Below are 23,408 nucleotides of genomic sequence, written 5' to 3'. Positions count from 1 at the left end.
AGAGGACATGACGATGCTTATGCCCATTGGTGGAGACACCACAAATTGTATAAACCTGTGGAATGTAGTTTGGTAAAAGTAAGTCATGAAAGAGTCCATGGTTATGCCAAAAATCCTGCTTTGGGAATTCATCCTAAAGAAAGAATTCCACAGAATGAAAAACTATATTCATGCAAATGTTATTGTAGCATTATTTGTAATACCAAAAAAACCTCAAATATATGGCAGGAATTTAGAGGTTAATTTATAATAGGTTACTTAACGGAATCTCACTCAACAAACTAAAAGATAATTATGAATCCTACATGGCAACATGTAGGTAAAAAAAAAAAAAAAGGACAAAATTGTATATTGCATTGTAATAAAGTAAGTTCTTATGTAGATATAAGTTACAAAGAGACACATGTTTGTATTGCTAGGGTGATAGAATTAAGGATTTTTTTCTTCGTTTTCCAGATTTTCAATGTGCATATATGTATAAAATAATAGCTACTATTCATTGAGTAATTACTAGGTGCTTGGCTCTGTGCAGTATGCTTCAGATACATTACCCCATTTTGATTGTTTCAGATACATTACCTCATTTTGATTGTGCTACCCTTAGGGTAGGTATTACTATCTCTGTTAAACAAAGGAAGTGGGTGGAACCTTGAGCAGATACCCGAAGTTATATTAATGATGGAAGTGGAATTTGGGTCTAAATCTGTCTGAATCCAAAGGCCATGTTAACCACTGTACCACACGGCTTTACTTAATAATTCATGAAAGAATATTGAAGAAATTTAAAACAGAAACAGTGAGAAAGTCTCTCATTGTTATGTTTAATTTGGTTTTCAAAATGGTAAAACTATTAGAGACAAAAGAGAAATAAAATGATACAAAAATAAATTAAGAAAACTATTGTAATTATTTCCTTAACATCTGGATTTTGGTTTTCCAGATAGGCTCTTGTTCTTTTTTTTTTTTTTTCCTAGGTAGGCTATTGCTTAAGATGTGTTGATTTAGAAAACTAAGGTAGTGTTCTAAATCAGAAGCTGGCTATCATGAGGAAACTACATAAATATATCTTTTTTTTTTATGTCAGGACTTCATGGCAAACACATTGTAACATGAGTATTTCAAAGGTTGATGCAAAAGGGCTTCAAGGACAACCACATAGATACATTCCCAGGCAGGACCCATAGAAGCCCCTTCCAAACTTCCCTTCTGTTGAGCATGAGGCTAAATGATAATAGTTCATGAATAGGCTCTGTCTTTGGGATTCCACTTCAACTTTTTGCTATAATCTGGCTCCCACGTGGCATTCTCACTGTAATTTTAATATTTCACCATACTTAAGGACTGGGACTCAGAAGTTCCCAGAAGAGATTACTGCTTAGATTTCTCAGAAGAGAATTGTTATCTAGCTAGTAAGCAATAAGAGAAGTCATTATTCGCATGCTGAATATCAGTGAAAAGAGATATAACTTGATTTCTTTCTCCATGATTTCCCAAAATGGGATATATTGGGATTAATGGGAAGACATTCATTTAGTGTTTTCTTCTTGGTATTAGTGGTAAAATGTTTGATTAGACAGTTTAAGAAATATAAACCTTACGTGGACATACAAAAGAAATAAAGTGTACCTTTAAGGGCACTAGAAGGAAAAGATTTTGTGTATTTTTATTTCTAAAAATAAAGTAAGTATACAAAGAGTAGAAGAGAGTAACCATTGGGCATCATTTGATTTTTTCTTATGTAAACACCACAATTTCTAAAATTTACTTCTATATGTAGATTTTAAAGTAATTTAGAGATAAAGAGGACTGGCAGCCAACAACTAGAAATGGTGTTTTTTAAATTTTTTTTTTTAACTCTCTAAATTATATCATTAATTTTCTATGACTGGATCACCAGATATTGAATACACTTGATAATATGTACCTCTCACTTTGAAGATAAATGTTATTTCTTCATATTTTTTCCTGCTCCTTGAGAAAGGCTGAAGTAGAACTCTTCTCAGGTTGGTTGTTTCTCGTCTTGCCACACTCTCCCACTCTGCAGAATTATCCTGTTAACATATTTTACTTAATCAATGTCAAATCTCTCACTATTTCTCCAGACTAGTCTTGCTCATGGAGATACAGGTGGCGAGGCCCGGAGCCTGGGCGGACAGGCGGTTGAGGGGCGAGGCAGAAGGAGCCACCGCGCTTCCCCTGGGAGGGGCCGGGGAGCCGCTTCCCCGCCCTGAGCCCTGCTGCCCGGCTCCCGCCCGCGGCCGCTCTCTCGCCGGGTCTTTGCACAGCAGCTTTGCGGAGCTTCCAGTGAACTTGGGCCGGGAGTGTGGCAGCAATTAGAATACTCGAGACCGCCGTGCGGGCAATAGCCCGGCCGGAAGTGTGCGAAGGGAGGAGCCACGTCAGTGTTTTGTGAGAATGGCCTTCCACATTTGGGCTCTGAATAAGTTTTAAGTGTTTGGTTTGGGGGCTTTAGCTAAAAATGCTCTCTCTTGTGAACTGGATCTCTTGTAAATTTTGGGCATTCCTGGCAAAGAGGAATGCATTTGACTAGGTGTTCTAAAAAAACATTTTAGTTATTAATGTAATTGTCATACTATAGATGAGGAAACTGAACTAGAGAAGTTAAAGGATTTATTCTGCTCAGGCAGTAATTTATGGTGGAACCACTTGGCAATTACTCAAAACCTTTTAGAGACTTTTCATCCTTATAGTGTGAGAAAGGAACATGTATAAGAGCTCATCATTCTTCGTTTTAATCTCCCTGTATTTGAAAGTCTTGCCAGATACCTCTGTTTTTAATCCCTGATGGCTGGTTTCCACATGTGTGACTATTCTTTCTCCTATAGACCTGATTTATGTCCTTAGGACCTAAATCAAGTGAGAAATTTCCATTCCAGCTCAGTAGCAGTTATGAGACGAGATTGCAGTGGCCAAAGATGAGTAGTGCTGCTAGGAACTGGCTGATTTGGAAGAAACATTTAGTAGAGTGTATCCTAGTTATTAAATAGATAATGCAACGAATGAATCCAGACAGAGCTGACAGCCTGATTATTTTCTTCCTAGTATAGAATGATGAAATGATTAAAGGAGAAAATAATTTTAAAATTCTGAATTTTTAAAAATATTCTTCCCATACCACTCCTATAACCTAAATTGTGTGGAACAGGCTTAGGAAGCAGTAATTAGCTAAAAAAAAAAAAAAAAAAAAAAAAAAATCCACATGTTAGTGACAAATACCCGTGTTAACCAGGGATTTTGTATGGCATGTCTTAGAGTGAGGATGGACAGGAGAAGGGGACTAGAGCCTGGAAATCACAGACTATTTAAAAAGCCCTACAGGTAACTAACTGTCCTTGTTGATGCCTGTAGCTAACGTTGATTTCTGTATCATCTTTTTCTTTTTATAACTTATTTTATCTTGGAGAGGTTGAGAAACAAGCATGGAGGCAGATGATATATATGAGATTATACGTATTTTGATCCTAAAATTTATTTCTGTAAATATTCTTCTATTTATATAGGTGTTGGTGAAAAAAGATCAAGTGAAAAATAAATGTCTCTTCTGTGTTCTTTGGGCGTAGAAGCCAAATGTGTTACACAAAATAACATTTTAATGATAACTTTATCAGTAATTACCTACTTTGTTAGTCATTTTTAGGGTTAGTTTGTATGCTAGTAAAAAACTTGTGAATTTTTTATATTTTTATTTGTGAATTTTAAAGTTACAAAAAATCAGAATATGGAACAATAAAATATAATTCTGTGATCTTAGATCCCTAAGTCACTGAGACCTAAAACTTTGTATGTGAGGCTAGCAAACAATTTCTTTATCATCATCATTGCAATCGTCAAAAGTATTTGAGACACTTAGCCCTCTACCCCACACGATATTTCCTATACCTGATGGCACCTAATGTTCTTTTAGCCTGAGGCTTTGTTTTCTGTTTTATGCAAATACCTGTGCAAGAAATTCACTAAATGTCTATGTGCCGTGTGGATAAAGTACGGGGTGTTTATATCCTAGTGGTTTTGTAAATCAAGTTTGAATCGTTCATCATAACATGTTTTTGAGTCTGAACAAAATTGTTTCTAGAACTTTTTTATTTCTCAGTCACTAGTGTATAAGTCTTAACATTTTTTAGATATCGAGGTAAAACACATTTTAATTTACATTTGTATTTCTAAAAGTACATTAGGCATAGTGTACTTGACTGAAATTTGAAAGTACTCCAATTAAGTATTTCACAAACATCTATAAGAGAATTTAGCTATTAAAAGCTTAGGATTTTGTTAGCATAAGAATTGTACTTTGAAATAAGTCATGTTCATCTTATCTTACCATAAATTTTTAAATTCACAGTTGACAGGAAAATAGTTGCTGTATATTTACCATGTTATCTGATAATTGTGTACAGTTAATTTTGGGGGCTTACTTTGCTCTTATCTGTGGTTTTAGATGAATGAACCATAAGTTAATTGCATCACAGCATTCTGCTCAAGAAAGGAGCTTTGGCCTCGAAAAGGCATTAACTATAGCTATTTAACCATTTGTGTCATTATTCTATTACTAGTCATAGACGATTTCGCTGTATCTCCTTGGATTTCACACCACAGGTTTACCAATGTGGTAGCCACTGGTCACGTGTTACTATCGCATATTTGAATTGTGCCTAGTACATCTAAGGACCTAAGTCTTTAATTGGACTTACTTTTAATTAATATACATTTAAAATCGATTATCAATTATTGGAACATTATTAGGCAGGATTGGAACAACTTGGGTATGTGAATCTATTTTTTCAATTGTAAACTCTTGAAATCTAAATAGAGATTATTTCCAGTGAAAATAGGCAAATGAATCGAGACATGCTGTAAGTGCAAAGCATACACTGCGTTTCTCAGACTTGTGTGACGAAAGAATGTGAGCTATCTCATTAAAATTTTAAAATATTAATTGCATGTTGAAATTATAATATTTTGCATGTGTTATTAAATGGTGTATCTTATTAAAATTGATTTTGCCTATTTTTAAGTGTGGCTTCTAGAAAATTTTAAATTCTGTATGTGGCTCATGTTCCTAGTGGACAGCACTGACTGAGAATTGCTGTGCCTGCGCTTTGTAGTTATTTGTTAAAAGGCAATATGGCGGCAATGCCGTGGCCCCAAAATATCAAACCTAATATTCGCCTAACCCAACTGTAGAATGCAATAAGTCAAGGAATATGGAACTAAAAATGCCATTTGGGGAGAAGTAATAATGATTCGACTTCAGGCAATCACTTACTTGATGTAAGGGTCAAAATAAACTTTATAAGGTAAATGGCCAAACGGCCAGCCTCACACATTGTCGATGGGGCCATATGCTGAACACGGCCCCTTCGGGAAACAATATTGCAGTGCATGTTAGGTTGACCTACGTGAAATTACCTGTTTGACTGGTTTCGACGTAACAAAAACAGTGGTTTCATGTGGTTTAATCTAAAAATATCAAAAACTTCAAAAATGTCGACATTATTCCCTTCAGTTAATTTCACCTCTGGGCCTCTATTTAAGCAAATACACACATGTGCACATATACATATGTATGCATGTGTGTATAACCTGTGAAGTTATGTATGTATGTATGTATGACCTGTGGTGGCTAGCTCCCAAGATGCCCCCCGAAGATCCTGGGTTCTGGTATTCACACCTTCATATAGTCCCCTCCAACATTGGTCTGTGTGACCACTAGAATACAGCAGAAATGATGGTATGTCACATCTAAGAATAGGTGACCAGCTATAAAAGATTGAGGCTTCTGTCATAGGGCCCCTTTCTCTCTCTCCCCTCCTCCACCCCGCTTTCTCATTCCTTGCTCTGGGGAAAGCTAGCTGCTACGACAGGAGGACACTCAAGCCACCTATGGAAAGGCCCATATGGTGAGGTGAGGGACTGAGGTCTCCAACAACCAGCAAGACTTGAGCTTCCCAGCAATTAGGTGAGTGAGCTTCTTGGAAGCAGATCTTCTCGACCCAGTTGAGCCTCAGATAATAACAGCCCCATGTTGGCTGCAGCCTAGTGAGAGAGGTCGCCGTCCCAGATTCCCGACCTATAGAAACTATGAAATAATAAATGTTTCTTTCCTGTTTTAAGCAGCTAAGTTTGCTGTGATTTGTTACACAGCAATAGATAACTAAACCAGCTGTAAACAGTTGGGTTAGACAAAAAACTATACAAATTACTTCTATTTTGAAAGTGACATTCCTAAAATTATACTAGAGTATGGTCAGCGTATAACCAGTTTTGGCAATTGCAACACCATATTGTTTTGACTATAATTTTCCCAAATCATGAAAAATGTGGTTGAATGGGGTGACCAATTTTTATAACATAGGATTAACATCATAAGTGGTAGCTAGATTTTAAGTATATTTTAACAGGCTTTATTTCAAAAAGGTTTTGAAGTGATATAGCTATATATTTTATAGCTGGAAGCAAAAACCACCTATCTTTAAACTGATAAATAAGGCCACCTAAGTGCAGAGAAATAATGATTCATTTTTTTTTTAAACAAATAAAGTAAATTTTTGTAGGGTTTAGAATAGTGAGTTAAAAGAAGCTTTTGAAAAAAATAACAAATTAAAAAGCAAAAAGGTAAACAAAATTAGAATTCCTGAGGTGTTTGATTTGCCTCATTATTTTTGAATTAGTGTGCTAAACACACACACATATTTTTTTCCTTTATTTATTTATTTATTTGTTTTGGAGAGCCTCTTCGTTTTGAGCACTTTTTATGAGTTCTCATGATGAATCAGTTAGTTTTGCTGACATTTTCTCCTACAGCTCCTTCGTGAACAGAAAAATTAGGTATATGTTTTGATTAATCCTTTTTTAAGTTTTTCTTCAAATTCTCAGAATTTTCCCCAGAATTTTCTTATATAACCACTCGAGTGATTTTTCCTTTATGACTCAAAAACATGAGTGCAAGAATCAAAGGTGGAAAGAACATCATCGCTCTTCCATACCTAGGAAGACTCCCCGCCCCCAAGCCCAGGAAAGGCCATTTTAGAAGGTGTGAGGTTTAAACCCAAGTTGTAAAATGGCGGCTGTAGGCAGGAGCTGGCCCACAGATGGATGCATTTTATTTGGCTTGCTGTATGTTGTCTCACACAGTGTTCTTAAAAAAAAAAAAAAAAAAGTTGTCTACTTTAAAAATCGGTCAATTTCACATTAAAAATCAGACTTCTGGCTTCTTTTGAAAAATCAAAAGGTCTGACACCAGTAGGCCTATAACCCCTACACGGCCGTACTGGACTGAAGCCGACTAAGGCCGCTTGTAGCCGGTGCCTAGGCGTTTCCGGTTTACTCCTGGTGCCCCACTGGGTATTTTTCTTACACCCTTTGGCTTCACTTACTCTACTTGCTTGCCTGGGCCTCGTGAGACATTTCAGTTTACCACTCCATATCTATACAAACAATGAGCCATAAATAACAGTTAAGAGGTAGAGTTGAGGCTGTTGGGAGCACCATCAAAGCAAAATTACTTTTGTCTCATTTCCCTAGTTTCACCTGTTACAGTCAAGCCTAATATATGCTGCTGGGCATTTCTGTGTGCGCTCTTCAAGTCAGCATGAAATAATTTCTATTATTCCATTCATCAGCTTTAGATGGCATTAATTTTATAAACAATGCTGATCTTAGAAGTCTACCCTTTTATCCGTGTCTCTTTTTTGCTTTAAAATTAAATCTAAAGTTATACTGAGCTTTTTTTGATTATGCTAAATTGAAGATTTTGATGCATTTAAACAGTAACGCGTCACACCTTAATGTTAGTGAGAGAGCACTTCAAGTTTTTATTTTGTTAGGACCACACCCCCCAAAAACAAAAACAAAAACAAAAACAAAAGCCCAAGTCCTGAGAAAATCATAGAATAAAATTCTTAAGAAAAAGCAGCTGTGTGAGAAGCAAAGTTGTCACCCGAATTTTTCACGTTCTTAACATTCAAAGCATTGCATGCACATAGGCCTCATAAATGTTATTAGAAAGAACCATGGAAAAACTGAGAGGCAGAAGTATGATGAGATGACCCCACCACCACAGAAGAGGCTGCCTCAGCTCCTCCACTGGACAACGAGCTATTCATGAGGCCCAGTAGAACTAGTTACTCCTTCACTGAAGATAGCTGACCATCAAATCTGAGGACTGTATATTCAATCATCTATGTGTATGCAATGAATGCCTTTTTTTATTTATGAATAAAGAAGGTGCCATTAATAGTTTATTCTGACGATTGTAATCTAAAAAATTGTTAAAAATGAAGCATAACCCTTAACATTAAAAAAATGTAACGATTTAACTTAAACATAATAAGGGCATGGATTAAGGCAAGAGGGAAAGTATGAAAAAGCCAATAGACAATATTTTTAGTGTATATTTGTAATTCTTCAAATAATACTTATACACCCTTTCCTAATATTTTCTTTAAAGGAGACATGTTCATAGTTCTTTCACTTTTTAGAAATATATAATCACATTAAAGACAATTTGGCTAATAGAAAAGGAAAATATCACTAATAGTACCATCAACCCAATAGTGACAAATCCTGTTATATGTTGGTATATCGTATAGCCTTTTTTTCTCTGCATTTTTCTTTGCACAAATACTTCTAATCTTGCTTATCAACTGTATATGATCATGTCACTTGTTATTGCACAATAGAAGGTGTATTTTAAAAAAATTATCTTTTTTGAAGATCCACTTAAAATTTAAAACAAGGCTAAAATCTTTTCAAAGATATGAAAGATAAATTTCTTGGCTCCCTGCTTTTTTTTCAACCCTTTTATGAACATTTAAGTCTGTACATATCTTTGATTTCATAAGCATGATAATTAATGAAATCAAAGCTCATTTCAAAATTAGAATTTTAAAATGAACTCTTAAAATTTCCCCTATAAGAAGTTATTTTTAAATATATTGGAATTGTATATGTGTTTTGATTAGTACTACTTCTTTCAGAGTAGGAAAGTACAGGAAAAGTAGAAAAAGGGACAAGGAAGTAAGGTGGGAAAAACTGCCTGAAATGGCACCTCCTGTATACATTTTCACCAAACACTCCCCAGACATGACTCCTAGCTCTGCTCTGTACTTGGAGTGAGTGGTCTGTTTGTATATTCACCCTGCGCAAAGTCTTCTAGAACAGGACAGTGTTTTACTCTATTCTGCTCCCCAACATCTAGCCGAATTTCTAGCATGTAGTAAGCATTTAACAAATTCTCAGTGACTAAAGGGAGAGAGGAAAGTATTCCCATACACTGAGCACACAAGAGGACAAAATTACATCAGGATGCCTTTGGCTATAAGTTATAGAATATCAGCTACAAGTGGCTTAAACCATAAAGACACTTTTTTATTTCACATGACACAAAGTTCAGAGTCAGGGCATCTCCAAGGCTGGTTAGGCAGCTGAACAGTGTCATGGACGACCCAGATGTTTTTCATTTTCGTACTCAGCTATCCTCAGCATACTGGTGATCTCTTCTGTTATAGTCGCAAGACGGATGTAGGAGTTCCAGATGTCATTTGCAGACATGACCATGTCCAGCAAAGATGAGGCAGTGTTTCCTCCTGTATATTTCTGTTTATGACAGAGGAAAGCCTCTCACAGATGGTTTTAGCTGACTTCTACTCAGGTCCCGTTGGCCAGGATTGGTTCACGAACCCATCCATGGCTGGCAAAGGTTATTGGGTTGACACCAATAGTCAAGTGCACACAGAAATGCCAGAGGAAGCACTGGTAGGGAAGAGGAGAAAGATGTGCTGCAGGAGAAAGAGTAGTGACAGAGGTAGGCTGAAAGAGTTAGCCTGTGGTACGTGTAATACAGTATGTTGTGCATTATTTAGGCCTATTGTATTCTTACTTATATATACTATACTGTCTTATACCTAATGCATATGTATGGGGTAGTAGAACAATATCACTTAAAAAATATGTGCCACCCAAGAGCAGATGCCAGCTTCATAGAACAGTATAAATTTAGAGACACTAAGTACCTGAAGTCACAAGTACAAAACGACTTCGCCCAGGCCACAACCTTGGGAGCTTCGTTACCTACACGGCAGATCTTTCTCCAGAGCCATCCCCAGCTTTCCCAACATTTAACATCACTACTTCAGAGAGAACAGAAAACAGCTTAGGGTGGGATAGTGTAACAAGTCAGAAGAACAGAATTTGCTTTGTTATTAACATTCTGGAGTTCAGGGAAAAGAAGATATGGCAGTCTGTTATTCAAGCAAAGAATAAAATGTGTGAGGATTACAAAGAAAACAGATTGTTTTTTTAAAGAGACAATTTTTTTTTTGTTAATGGTACTCTTAAACAGTTATAATTTACTGCATATTCTTTACTCTTATAAACTATGTATAAAAGTGATAATACTTAAATAGATGGACTAACCCTTAAACTCTATTGAAGCAAAAATGCTCAGCCCACTACATATATTCTAGGTGCTACTTTAGATATGTACCTATAAAGCTGATGTTACCATACAACATACAACAAAGTACCATACCTGTATACTTTGGGCTGGATTGAATCAATGTGTCAATTATAAAATGTGAAAATTCAATCTAGAAATTACATATAGTATCATGCTTTATGTTTCTTTCATTTCCTGTGGATGGGGTGGGGGACCAGAGAGAGCCAGTGATCACCTGTTTCCTGTTTTACCTGCTGTCTCGTTGGTCTTCAGGCAATTGAGATAGAATCACAGAGGTGCTTATGAGGAAACTGTTGATATTCTAGTCTGTTGTCTGTTGCTGCTGTTGTCTTTTTTCTTTCTTTTAAAAATCACTGTCATATTTCACACTAGGTTTAAAAAATTGAAACATATTTGCTAATCAATGTAGTATTAATTTGTAGAAGCCTGTCATCTGCATCAGATTTGAAAGTGTCTGGTGCATAATAACATTCCATTAATACTTGGTTAATGATAGAATGAGTAAGTTGTTTACACAATATAGGGACCTCTAAATAATTATAATAATTTAAGGAAAACAAATATTGGATGCTAATCTGTTAGAAAATGTGATACTATCAATTTTTTGAAAAAGTTAACACCACATTTTCTTTAAAGACTTTAAGTGATAAGCTGTAGATATAGTTTGGCTCTTAAGACATAAATTGTCAGGGCACTACAAATCTAGGCAAATGAGAACATAATTTGAAAGGAAGAGATTATAGAAATGGGTATGTGTGATTCAGTAAGAGAGGCCATGAATACAATGAAAGTAACTATGTAACTATGTATTGTGTTTGATGCTTTTCAAAATATATATATATTAATTATATGGGTCTGCCTGCCTGTCTCTCATTATCTATAATTTAAGATGTTTTACTTTTATAGCTGTTATTTTTTGGGCACAAAAGTAAATCGGCATGTATATTCAAAAGATGTTTATTTCTGACATGTAAAATGGTTAAGATAAATTTATTCATTTATCTAAACATTAACATTTATATATATTAAAATATGATGTTTGGTTGTAGATCCCATTTTTGAAAATGTTTTTATATGTATAATAAAAATGTACCTTTTTATTTTGTATAAAAATTCTAAAAATCTTTTGAAAGTCCTATAAGATGAAAGGAATTTAAAAATCAACATTATTGGCACAAGATCCGTGTTAATGTTTACTCATGTAAATAGCACAAAATACTGCCTAATTAGTGTGGTTGGTAAATTTTTGGTACTTTAATTTTCTCTGTTATTGTAAACCATGCATAAAATGCTTGCCTATTGAGAAGTGCAGAATTGTCAGAGCTTAAACAGCTGACATCTGCTTACTCTCTTAAAAAAAAAAAAAAGAATAACAAGCCATTTCAGCCTAATCTACCTCAAATGTGTTCATGTAAATGGAGGTCCATCTATTGACCTGTATTCTTTTCAGCTTGGGATTGGTCCACATGGTTTATGAAACCAGGAAAGCTGATTTGAAATGCAGATGTCGAGACAGTGAAGTACACCCTCCTCTTTTTTCTTTGCTGTATCTGTCAGGGTGAAAAATGGCTTGCACAAGGGTCAGTCACCCATACTCACTTAATTACTTTTCTTGGACCCACAGAACTGTCACAAGCTGTGGTGGATGCGGGAGCGGTTCCTCTTTTAGTGCTCTGTATCCAGGAGCCAGAAATTGCTTTGAAAAGGATTGCTGCTTCGGCCCTTAGTGATATTTCAAAGCATTCTCCGGAGTTAGCACAGACAGTAGTGGATGCAGGAGCTATTGCTCACTTAGCCCAGATGATCCTGAACCCTGATGCTAAATTGAAGGTATTTAAAAATAAGTTAAAAACAAACCAGTCTTCTGTTAATCTAAGAAAATGGAAATGTGCATAGATTAATATTATACATTTAAAAATAATTAGTAAATTATCATTGAAAACATGTCACTGTATTATGTATTTGGTCTTTTAATATGTGGAAATTATGCTGTAAGACATGACTGGGGAAAATATGTATAATGCTAAGAATTAGAAGTAGCCTCAGTATTAACGTTAATCACTAAAATCAGGAATCACATAATGATTTCGAATCTCAGGGTAGGAAGGGACTAAAGATTTTCTAGGTCACCACTATTTAAATTGCTTATGAAAATCATTGTATTTAGTGTTTTTTTTTAAATAGCTTTTTAAAATCTGATTTTCAGTTAACAATCACAAATTATACTTTTGTATTCTAATAGTTATATCCTATAAGGTTTTTAAATTATTAATATTAACTAAGCAATGGAAAGCTGCTTTGAAATGTTGTCATCATCATGTCCAAAATAAGATGCTAGTTCTGCTTGATTTTTTGTGTTACATTACCACATAGATTGTAAATTAACAATTTAAGTATTACATAATTAAGAAGCAGTATTCATCTTTGATCTTTTGTGATAGAGATTTAAATAGTCCATAGAAGCTAAGACATTTAATTTGGAAATCAGAGCATTTAAGTAGAGTATTTAGGTATAAGGCTAGGATGTGAAAGTCTCGAGACTTCAGAAATCTTAGGTTCTATTAGGTATGCAATTGTTTTTCTCTTTTTATAAAAAAAATAAAATGACTGTGTATAAAGCCCTTTAAATTATATCTGAGCTCTGCAGTGGATTCTACATAGTGTTTTTTATTCCGTTTTTTTTTTTCTTTTTTCTTTTGGCCTAACAGCGTCAGGTTCTTTCAGCGCTCAGTCAGGTTGCAAAACATTCTGTGGATCTGGCAGAAATGGTAGTTGAAGCAGAGATTTTTCCAGTTGTACTCACCTGTCTGAAGGACAAAGACGAATACGTGAAGAAAAATGCTTCTACTTTAATTAGAGAGATTGCAAAACATACACCTGAGGTAAAACAACAACAACGAAAAACTCCGAAACCTTTAAATACAATAATACTAATTTCCATTTTTAAGTAAAACATAAATTTGTATACAGGACCCAAGTACTCTACCGCATGACCCGGTTAGATCAGGGTTTCTCATCCTGAGCACTATGGGCATTGGGTTAGATAATTCTTTGTTGTAGAGGGTCGTCCTGGACACCGTAAGATGGGTATCTAGCAGCATCCGTGGCCTTTGCCCACTAGATGCCAATAGCACCCCTCCCCGAATCATGACAACCAAAAGTGTCTCCACGCATTGCCAACTGTTCCCCAGGGGACAAAAGTGCCTTCCGCTTGAGAACCACCAGTTTATATCCGTGGAGTTTGAGACTGAAATCTCGGTTTTTAATCATTTTCAGCTTTCCGTTTCTAGATCGTGAGGACTGTGGAGCTTTGTCGTTTTTGTCATTTTAGGTGAGCTGGGCGTGGTGAGTGGTTGTTGAGTTCCAGGTTGGGAGAGACCACCGGTCTCCGCCTGCAGCAGTAGCTCTTACATGGCGGTTCCCGCTCGGAGTGGTTAGATGCTAAAAGAACAGTGATGAAGGAAGCCTGGGGGGATTCTGAAGTTGTATATATTTTCTGTGTGTATTTTGATCAATCAGTTTTATTTCACTAAACTTTAAAGTCCTCATTCTTTATTTCACCTAACATCTTTACTTGGTTGAGATTTTTCAAGATTGAAGTGTAATCAGCTAGTAATCACTGCTTGCAAACAGGGATAATTAGGCTAGAATATTTCAAGTCTGACATTGTCTTTCAACTTTCAATGATGAACCTGCTTCATGCTCACACATTGCACTTGGGGCTTTCACTAGTTAGCTAGTTATGAACTAGCCCTAGGCTTCATGTCTGGGTGAGGAATTTTGACATCCATTATAATAGGGGTAAAAGTTGTACCAGTGGCGCACGAAAAGTTGAAAGTGTCAGTATATTTGTACGTTCAAAATGGCAGAATTATTACATTCGTATATTCCTTTATTAACTATAGTCATTTTGCTAAATCATATTTCAAATTTTACCAGATGCATTTAGGTCCCAGGTAAAAAAGTTTGGCAGCACTAAAGTAATATTTAAGGACCATCTTATGCTTCACTGTCGCAATGACCAGTTCTCCTTCTGTCTCAGCTTTCCCAGTTGATAGTTAACGCAGGGGGAGTTGCTGCCGTGATCGACTGCCTTGGGTCCTGCAAAGGCAACATCAGGCTGCCTGGCATCATGATGCTTGGCTACGTGGCGGCTCATTCTGAGAACCTGGCAATGGCGGTGATCATTTCCAAGGTTTGTTCCTGCTCGGTTTTCTTCTCATGATTGCAGTGAGGTAGATTCTAAGACGGAACCACGGATGAATACTCTCCCATAGAGTATAAAATATAACTGACTAGAGTGAAAGAAACCTGAAGAATTTTTCAGCTTGTTTTCAAGGCTAATTAGTAAGTTTCTGAGAGCAATGCTGTTGAAGTAAAGTTTACTTTGCTGCAGTTTAAAGTTTTACTTAGTATTTAATATCAACAAAATATCAGTACCTCTGCATGTTAGTATTATCTGTATTAAAATATTCAGTGTATTTGTATCTTGAAGGTTTGACTGTACATATTTACAAACGTGTAAAGCATACTTTGATTAAAAACAATTGTTATAGATGACATGCTTAGTAGTCGTTTTCGCTGTTCTCATGGATCTCTCCATTCTCCCTTTCCTGTCGTTTGGGTAGGAGATGACAACGACGAGGGATTCCCTTTTTGTCCACTTCCTCTCCTTTAGCTTTCAATTTCTCTTTTCAGATGCAGGCAATCCTACATGTTGGAGCGTATGTCAGACAGCAATATTTTTTTGTGTTCTCGCTCTGGGGATTTGGTCTCACCTCGATTTACAACTTAGTATCAACCCTTCATACAGTGTAGCCCTGGCACATAGTAGGCGCTCAAAAAATATTGGTTAAATGGATACATTGACCTCCTGAAGAACACTTCTGAGGCTGTGCGCGTACAGTGTCTCCAGCAACCCTCTAGAATGCGGGTTTCTCACCAGCATAGAAAACCTGCTACTGTATGTTGCACAGAAGTGTGGAACTTTTTTTTTTTTTTTTGTTATCCTTTGCTAATCCTTAGAATTAAAAGGAGCCTCAGATCTCTATTTCCTACCTATTCCTCGAGAGTTCTTTGCTTCTCCGGCTTTTTATCCGCGCTTTTCCTTTTGTTCTTCTATTACCAGAGGCTGTGATAGCCACCGGGGCAGTGGCGCCACTTTCTGAAGGGTCGCCGTGGGGCTGTCCCCGGGAGTTTTGATTCTTGGTTCTTTTATGGATCATCAGAAGGCTTGCACGTAGGAAGCACGATGAAAGGAGAAAGAGTTGCTTTTGCTTCCTACATTCCCTCCCCAGACCAACCAGGAGGCGCTCCCCTCCTTTGGCGCAGTGTTGCTGCTGGCCTCTCCCACCTAGTTGTCGCTCAGTTAGCTGAAGATCAAGGTGGCGGCAGCAGTCTGAGGCAAACCGCACAGTACTTTCTTTTCCCCACACAGTACTCTAAGCACATCTTCAAAGCACGTTCGTGCTCCTTGTCTCATGTGGTATTCATAACAGCTGAGGCCTGTAAGTCAGAGGCTGGAGGGTCTGGGTGGAGGAGGCTGCTTTTCCTCCTGCTTCTTCAATCTTGGTATGTCCCAGAATACGGACGTTCTGGAAAGTCGCCTCATTCTAAAGACGGGTCTGACCTTTGGTATTGGCAGACACACATTTTTAGTTGTAAAAAAGAAGCCAATGAAGAAATATGGCAGGTCTCTACAGGAAACTGGTCTTAATAACCAAATTTAAAGGTTGAGGGACAAAAAAGTATATACGATCATCTGGCCTTTGTGACATTGACTTTTGCGGCACTAAATTTAAGGTGATAGTAACTATAGTCTCAAATTATTTAGAAAATTATACAGAATCTGGAATCATAATTTAACTTGGCTATTTGCTTCTTCTTTGGATGTATAAATTGTAATGGATTTGAGGCCCTTTAGTTACTTCTGTTTCATTTATTTAGATAAAATTGAAGTCTACAGTGCAAAATATAAGTATGTGCTGTTACAAAAGTAATCATTTCTACTTTGACATTCAATCATGTTAAAATGGGCAAAACTATCATTTAAAAGTTAACCAAAAAAAAATTAATGGAAATTTATTTATTCTTTCAAGAAAGGTTTAAGTGATTATATTTCATATAAAAAATTACTTAAATAGAATTCTTACTCATATTATTAATTGTATGTTGGATCTATAGGAGTTATTTTGTTCTCAGATCTATTCCACTTAGTAAAAAGGAAATTTAAAAAGGTTTCTAAATTAACCCTTTTAACAAAGGAAAATTAAAGGTTTTAAAATCCTAAGCATTTTCGATTTGTCACAGTGAAATCTGGTTTTGCCTAAATACCTGTTTGTGGCATCTGTTGTTTGGTTAAATGCCTCTCTCTCTATTTGAAAAAGTCTAGCAGAGATAGTCTTAGTGTAGTTGGATTGTTACAGATAATTAAAGTAAATTAGTTCTAGTCATTTTATCGACTTGAAAAATGACAGCCCCTCTGACGTGCTTATTTATTGAACCATTTAGGAAAAAAAGGATCAAGGCCAAAATGATTTCCTCTAATGTTTGGGAGACATGGAAGACTCTTTAATCCTGCTCTAGTTTCGTAACACTTGCTCTTTTGATCAACGCTGCAGGGTGTGCCCCAGCTGTCAGTCTGCTTGTCAGAAGAACCAGAAGATCATATTAAGGCTGCTGCTGCTTGGGCCTTGGGACAGATTGGGAGACACACTCCAGAGCATGCACGGGCTGTCGCAGTCACAAACACTTTGCCGGTTCTGCTTTCTTTGTACATGTCAGCAGAAAGCTCTGAGGATCTTCAAGTAAAAGTAAGCGCTTAATTCTGAACTATTTTATAAAGACTTGTTAGATTTCGACTCATTCTTAAAAATGCGTAATTTAAAATGCTTTAATTTTCATTATGGACAATATTGCTTTTGTGAGTCAAGAGATACAAATTTACCTGAAGAAATGAGGTGACTTCTTGGAAAATGAATTACCCTTGTCTCTGAAAATCAATGATACATTTTACAGAAAGTTCTCTGCAGGTGCAGTTGTTTGTAAGACGGATGTCTGGTTGTCCCCTGCTACATTCCTGTCGACTTTTCTTATGGAACAGAATGAAGAATAGAATTTTGGAATTAGAATGTGGTGTCTAACGTAACTGAGTGGAGGGTATTCCTGAAGCTATGATCTACCTCACCTCACTCCACGTCTGCCTGGGCTTTTAATTATATGTCTAATATTCGTTCCTTAAAATGTCCATAAGGTTCACTAAAGTAAACATTTTTAAATATGCACTTTTAAAAAATTCAAACTGTCTAAAAATATATTACTAGCTACTAAATGTATGATTCATAAAACATAAAATAAGATGAGTTGTTTAATAATTATAGTATTTCAAAGAAAAAAAAGTGTTTCCCAGCATACTGACTCATTAGGAAAACATGTTACTTTTTGAAAGCAGCTTTCAGAATTGACTCGGCTTGAAAGAAGTGTACGGAAAACACAATAATTCAAAATAAAATTAATAACAGTAAGTTAAATTATACTTGAATTTTAATTAAAACAACAAATTAACAAATAAGAAAATGTATTTGGTGACAAAACTTTAGGTGACATAATGGGGCAGGAAATTTATTAGAACTGTATAATTCAGGAACTCTGCAAGCTGTATATAGTGGATCATTAATGATCAATTTATATCTTTATGAATTTTAAATTTTATAAAAGTGAATTTATCTATATTTGGTTATGTTTACACGTTACTTCTCTATTTCTAGATCAGAGCGATGATTTGATAGATTGAGGGCTTCCTTTATATTTCTCTGATGTTGACTGCGTTCCTTGGCAATGCTTGGTAGAGAGAGTAAGACTGGCCGTGTGCTAAGGCTGTTTCCATTTAACAATTCTGTGATTCTTTGACTTTCTTGGTTGAGAAACCACAATCCCACTTTCAATTTTGAGGTGTTCAAGACAGCTACTTTATGTATATGTAATTTTAACCTATGTCTGTAATTCTCTTTTGACTCCATATTTTTTAACCCATGGTCATTATTGCCTTTTTTCTCCTGCTTCCCTCTTCCACCCTGCAAATTTCTCTTCCCTTTACCTTCCTCCTCACTTCTCATCCTCCCTCGCCCTGTACCTCTAGTGAGTCAGTGACTGGGGCCGTCTCTGCTGGGTCCCTATAGGCATGAGCTATGCTGCCCGGGATGTAATAGTAATTATGTTCAACTTTTATGTTGTCACCAGATAAATTATTAATAGCCTGAAAAAAGTCTCTGGCACTTTCAGATTCTTGCATTTAACAACTTTTATTTTCCTTGAAGTTTTAGAAATAAAGGAATACATAAGCTAGAACATGAATAATTAGTAGTGGAGTCAACAGTAATAACAGTTGAGAAACCCTTACAAATAGTCTCTTAGATAGTACTATATACTTTTTACATACTACCAAGTTTATATATCTTGGGTTTTAATGACTTATTATGTTATGATATATAAAAATCACTGGAGTAAAATAAGTTTGAAAACTTCACTTCTTAAAGTAAGATAATTTTTTTGTGTTTTATTTTAACAAAGGTGATTTTAGTAAAACATTTAGGTTTACTAATAGAAGTCAAGGTTTTTCTGCCTACATTTGATGCAATATTTAATACTTTTAGGAAATACAGTGGGTATTAAAAAGAGGGATCTTTATCAGTCACTATCCTGTTAGCAATCTCTCCAAGGCTTTAAGTCCATACAAATATTTTCTTATCGTAGGGACTTGGCCATTCTTTTTTCTTTTCTTCCCAAGGTCTCTTGAATTCTATTAGTTGTTTTAAAGACTTTAAGATGAATCTCCAAATCTGTTTGATTTGACATTGTCTCAGTAGGGAAAAATGTATTCAAGAGCTTCAGAAACTGTCTAATGGTATTTCTCAGTTGTAACTCTATGGCAGCTTTCAAGTTATAAGGCCATGTTAAAGTTCATTTTGTCCCAAAGGCATGTCAGCTTCTGTAAGCAGTCTCTAACTGGTTCTGATCCAAGAGAACCGATGAGCAGCCCCTTGGAATTTCCTGCATATTTTCACGTAGCCTTACTATCTGTCTGAGCCTATGTTCTTTCAAATATCTTATAAAAAATGAAAAAATAAATATTTTATCTAATAAACTTACCTATATATATTTTGAAAATATTCAGGCAATTGCATTTTCATTTGTTTTGCTTTAAAGGCATTGTATTGAAATATTTCATGTTAGTTTTGGGGTTTGAATAAGTTCATTTTATCACATTAGTTATAAAACTATTTCTAAGATAATTAGTTAATTTAAATATTATATTCTTATTATCATGGTTGTTCCCCTTAAATTTTTAGTGGCTTTATTGAAATACAATTCATATACCGTATAATTTACCCACATAAATCATACAGTTCATTGGCTTTTAGTATATTCACAGAGTTGTGTAACCATCGCTACTGTCTAATTTTAGAACATTTTTATTCCCTCATTAGCTGTATCTTCCCTGTCTAGCCCCAGGCAACCATTAATTTACTTTCTGTCTTTGTGTATTTGTCTCTTCTGGACATTTAATTTAAGTGGAATCATACAATGTATGTGGCCTTTTGTGCCTGGCTTCTCTCACAAAGCATAAGTTTCAAGTCTCATTCTTGTTACAGCATATATCAATATTTTGTTCCTTTTTATTGCCAAGTAATATTCTATTGTATTTTGATAAACCACCTTTATCCATTCACCGGTTGACATACATTAGGTTGTTTCTACTCTTTGGCTATTAGGAATAATGTTGCTATGAGCATTACTGTACAAGTTTTTGCATGGAGAGGTGATTTTTTTTTCTCTCAGGTAGATACTTACGAGTGTAATTGCTAGCTCACATGATAACTCTGTTTAACATTTTGAGGAACCACCAAACTCTTTTACGATGTGAGCGCCATTTTATATTCCCACCAGCAGTGCATGAAGGTTCCAGTTGTCCATATCCTGGCCAACACTTATTAACTTTGTTTTTTATTATAGTCATCCTAGTGGGTGTGAATTGGTATCTCACTGTGGTTTTGATTTGTATTTCCCTTGTGGTTAATGATAGTGAAAAACTTTTCATGTGCTTATTGGACATTCACATATCCTCTCTAGAGAAATATTAGACCCTTTGCTCTGTTTAAAAAGGAAGGTGTTTATCTTTTTATTATGGAGCTGCAAGCGTCCTTTATATGTTCTGGATACAAGGACTTATCAGATGTATGGTTTACAAGCATTTTCTCCCAATCTGTAGATTGTCTCATCACTTTCTTGATGGTATCATTTACAACAAAACACTTTTAAGTTTTAGTGAAATTCAGTTTTTGTATTTTTTTCCTTTTGTTACTTGTGCTGTTGGAGCCATATCTAAGAAGACTTCGTCTAACCTAAGGTCACAAAATGTATTCCTATGTTTCCCCTTCATTTAAAAAACTATAACTCTTTGGGCCAAAATACTTTCAGAACAAACTTAACTTTTGAATAAGAAACACTTCTTAAAAAATTTAAGCAGTTTTATTAAAGATCATCCATTAAGGAAAGCAGCAATGAATAATTTTTATTATTCCTTCCTTTTTGTGAAGGACAATTGAAATGGTATCAAAGGTTTGTACTAACAATTTTATTTTGTTAATTACTATTCTTATGTGTGTTGTTTAGAGGTAAAATATAGTGTCATTAGTCAGTTACTGTGGTTTTTACAACAGCTTTAATCAGTGTGGACAGTCAGTTCTATAAAATGACAAAAATTGAGAACCATATGATTTCACTAATATGTGGGATATAGAACTGAAAGCAATAAATGAACAAAACAAAAATGCATAGACACAGATGACAGTTTAGTGGTTACCAGAGGGAAAAGGTGGGGGAGGGGTGGGAGAGAGGTAGATAAGGGTAAAGCGGGTCATATATGCAATGACAGAAGAAGGTTTGACTTTGGGTGGCGAACACACAATGCAATATACAGAAGATGTATTATTGAATTGTACACTTGAAACCTATATAACTTTATTAAAGAGTGTCACTCAAATAAATTTAATAAAAAGAAAGCAATGACAGAAAACTGAATGAATATAGAACTGTGGATAAGTTGCCCTAAATGTATAGCCCTTGATTCCTCTCTGATATCGTCATATATTATGTATGTCTAAAGATAAACACTAGCTACTAAATGCAGTGACAATTAGCAAAATTCACAATCTGTTGTTCATTAGTTCAGAGTAAGATATCACTTAATTTACTGAGTTAAGTAAATAAAAGGGTTTGTTGATGCCATATAATTTCTGTACAATTTGCAGTATGAAGTTATAAGAACTATTTTATTTTGCTCACAGCAATAAATAACCTACATTAGGTGCAATTACTAAAGGCTGTCAAATTTTAAATCTAACATGTGACACAATCTTGTATGTAGAAAATCCTACAGAATACACACACACCAATACTAGAATTAATGAGTTCAACAGAGTTACAAGGTATAGGGTCAATATGTCAAAATCGATTGTATTTCCACATGCTAATAATGAAGAATTCAAATATGAAATTATGAAAACAGCTTTATTCACAATGGCATAAAAAGAATAAATTGCTTATGAATAAATTTAACAAAAGAAATATAAGACTGAAAACTATAAAACATTGCTAAAAAAAATTAAAGAAAATCTAAATAAGTGGAGAGACATTCCACGTTCATGGATGGAAGATTCAATATTGTTAGTGTGGCAATACTACCCAAATTTATCTATGTGTTCAACACAATCTCTATCAAAATCCCAACTGCCTCTCCTACCTCCAAATTGAGAAGCTGATTCTAAAATTCACATGGAAATGCAAAGGACCTGGATTATTTAAAACAATCTTGAAAAAGGAGGACTTACTCTGCCTAATTTTAAAACTTAACAAAGCTACAGTAATTAAGATAGTACTGTACTTGCTTACAGAAAGACATATATATCAATGTAGTTGAATTGAAAATCCGAAATAGACGCTTTTTTATTTAGTCAATTGATTTTTCACAAAGGTGCCAAGGTGGTGTAACATGAAAAGAATAGTCTTCTTAGCCACTGGTAATGGGATAATTATTATGTCCTCATTGAAAAATATTAATTTTGGACCCTTATTTCCTACTATACACCAGAATTAACTTAAAATGGATCAGAGATATGAATATGAATTATGACTGTTTCTTAGAGAAAACACAGGAATAAAACTTTATGCCTTGGATTAGGCATTGATTTCTTAAATACAACACCTAAAGCATAAGTGATTTAAAAAAATTGATACATTGCTTTTCATCAAAATTTAAAACTTGTATGTTTCAAAAGACACCATTGAGAAGAAAATGAGAAGACAAACCATAAAACTGGAAAAAATATTTGTAAATCACATACTTGAGGAAGGACTTGTATTCAAAATATATAAAGGGCTCTTACAACTCTATAATAACACAAATAACCCAAACATTGGACAAATATTTGAATAGACATTTTACCAAAGAAGATATACAAATGACCAATCAGCACGTGAAAAAATGTTAAACATCATTAGTCACTAGGGAAATGCAAATTAAAAACATAATGAGATATTACTCCATACCTACAAATGACTATAATTAACAAGATGCACAATAACAAGTGTTGACCATCGTGTGGATAATCTTGAACTTTTTTACATTACTCTTGGGAATGTAAAATGTTGTAGTTACATTGAAAAACAGTTAGGCGGTTTCTCAAAATGTTAAACATAAATTTACCATCATCACCCAACAACTCCATACCTAGATATCCTCCTAAAAGAAATGAAAACATTTGTCTACACACAGACTTGTGTATGCATCTTCATAGCAGCATTATTCATAGTAGCTGAAAGTGTAAACAATGCAAATGTTCATCAACTGGTGAACAAATAAACAAAATGTGAT

General features: G+C 35.1%; 1 protein-coding gene across 3 annotated transcripts in view; it reads left to right on the top strand.

Annotated features, from left to right (window-relative positions):
• Nucleotides 1–23,408, top strand: part of SPAG6 (sperm associated antigen 6) — a 54,755-nt gene that overhangs the window by 21,309 nt on the left and 10,038 nt on the right. For all 3 annotated transcript variants that reach the window (XM_016124661.2, XM_016124652.2, XM_036228141.1), the window contains 4 exons: nt 12,102–12,307; nt 13,186–13,359; nt 14,520–14,672; nt 17,098–17,289. In XM_016124661.2, coding sequence (XP_015980147.1) covers nt 12,102–12,307; nt 13,186–13,359; nt 14,520–14,672; nt 17,098–17,289 — 725 coding nt within the window. The remainder of the gene's footprint in view (nt 1–12,101; nt 12,308–13,185; nt 13,360–14,519; nt 14,673–17,097; nt 17,290–23,408) is intronic.

Source organism: Rousettus aegyptiacus, unplaced genomic scaffold (genome assembly GCF_014176215.1).
Source record: "Rousettus aegyptiacus isolate mRouAeg1 unplaced genomic scaffold, mRouAeg1.p scaffold_m13_p_10, whole genome shotgun sequence".
Lineage (NCBI taxonomy): Eukaryota > Metazoa > Chordata > Mammalia > Chiroptera > Pteropodidae > Rousettus > Rousettus aegyptiacus.
The sequence above is the reverse complement of the archived record's forward strand: the minus strand, read 5'-3'. Positions and strand labels throughout refer to the sequence as shown.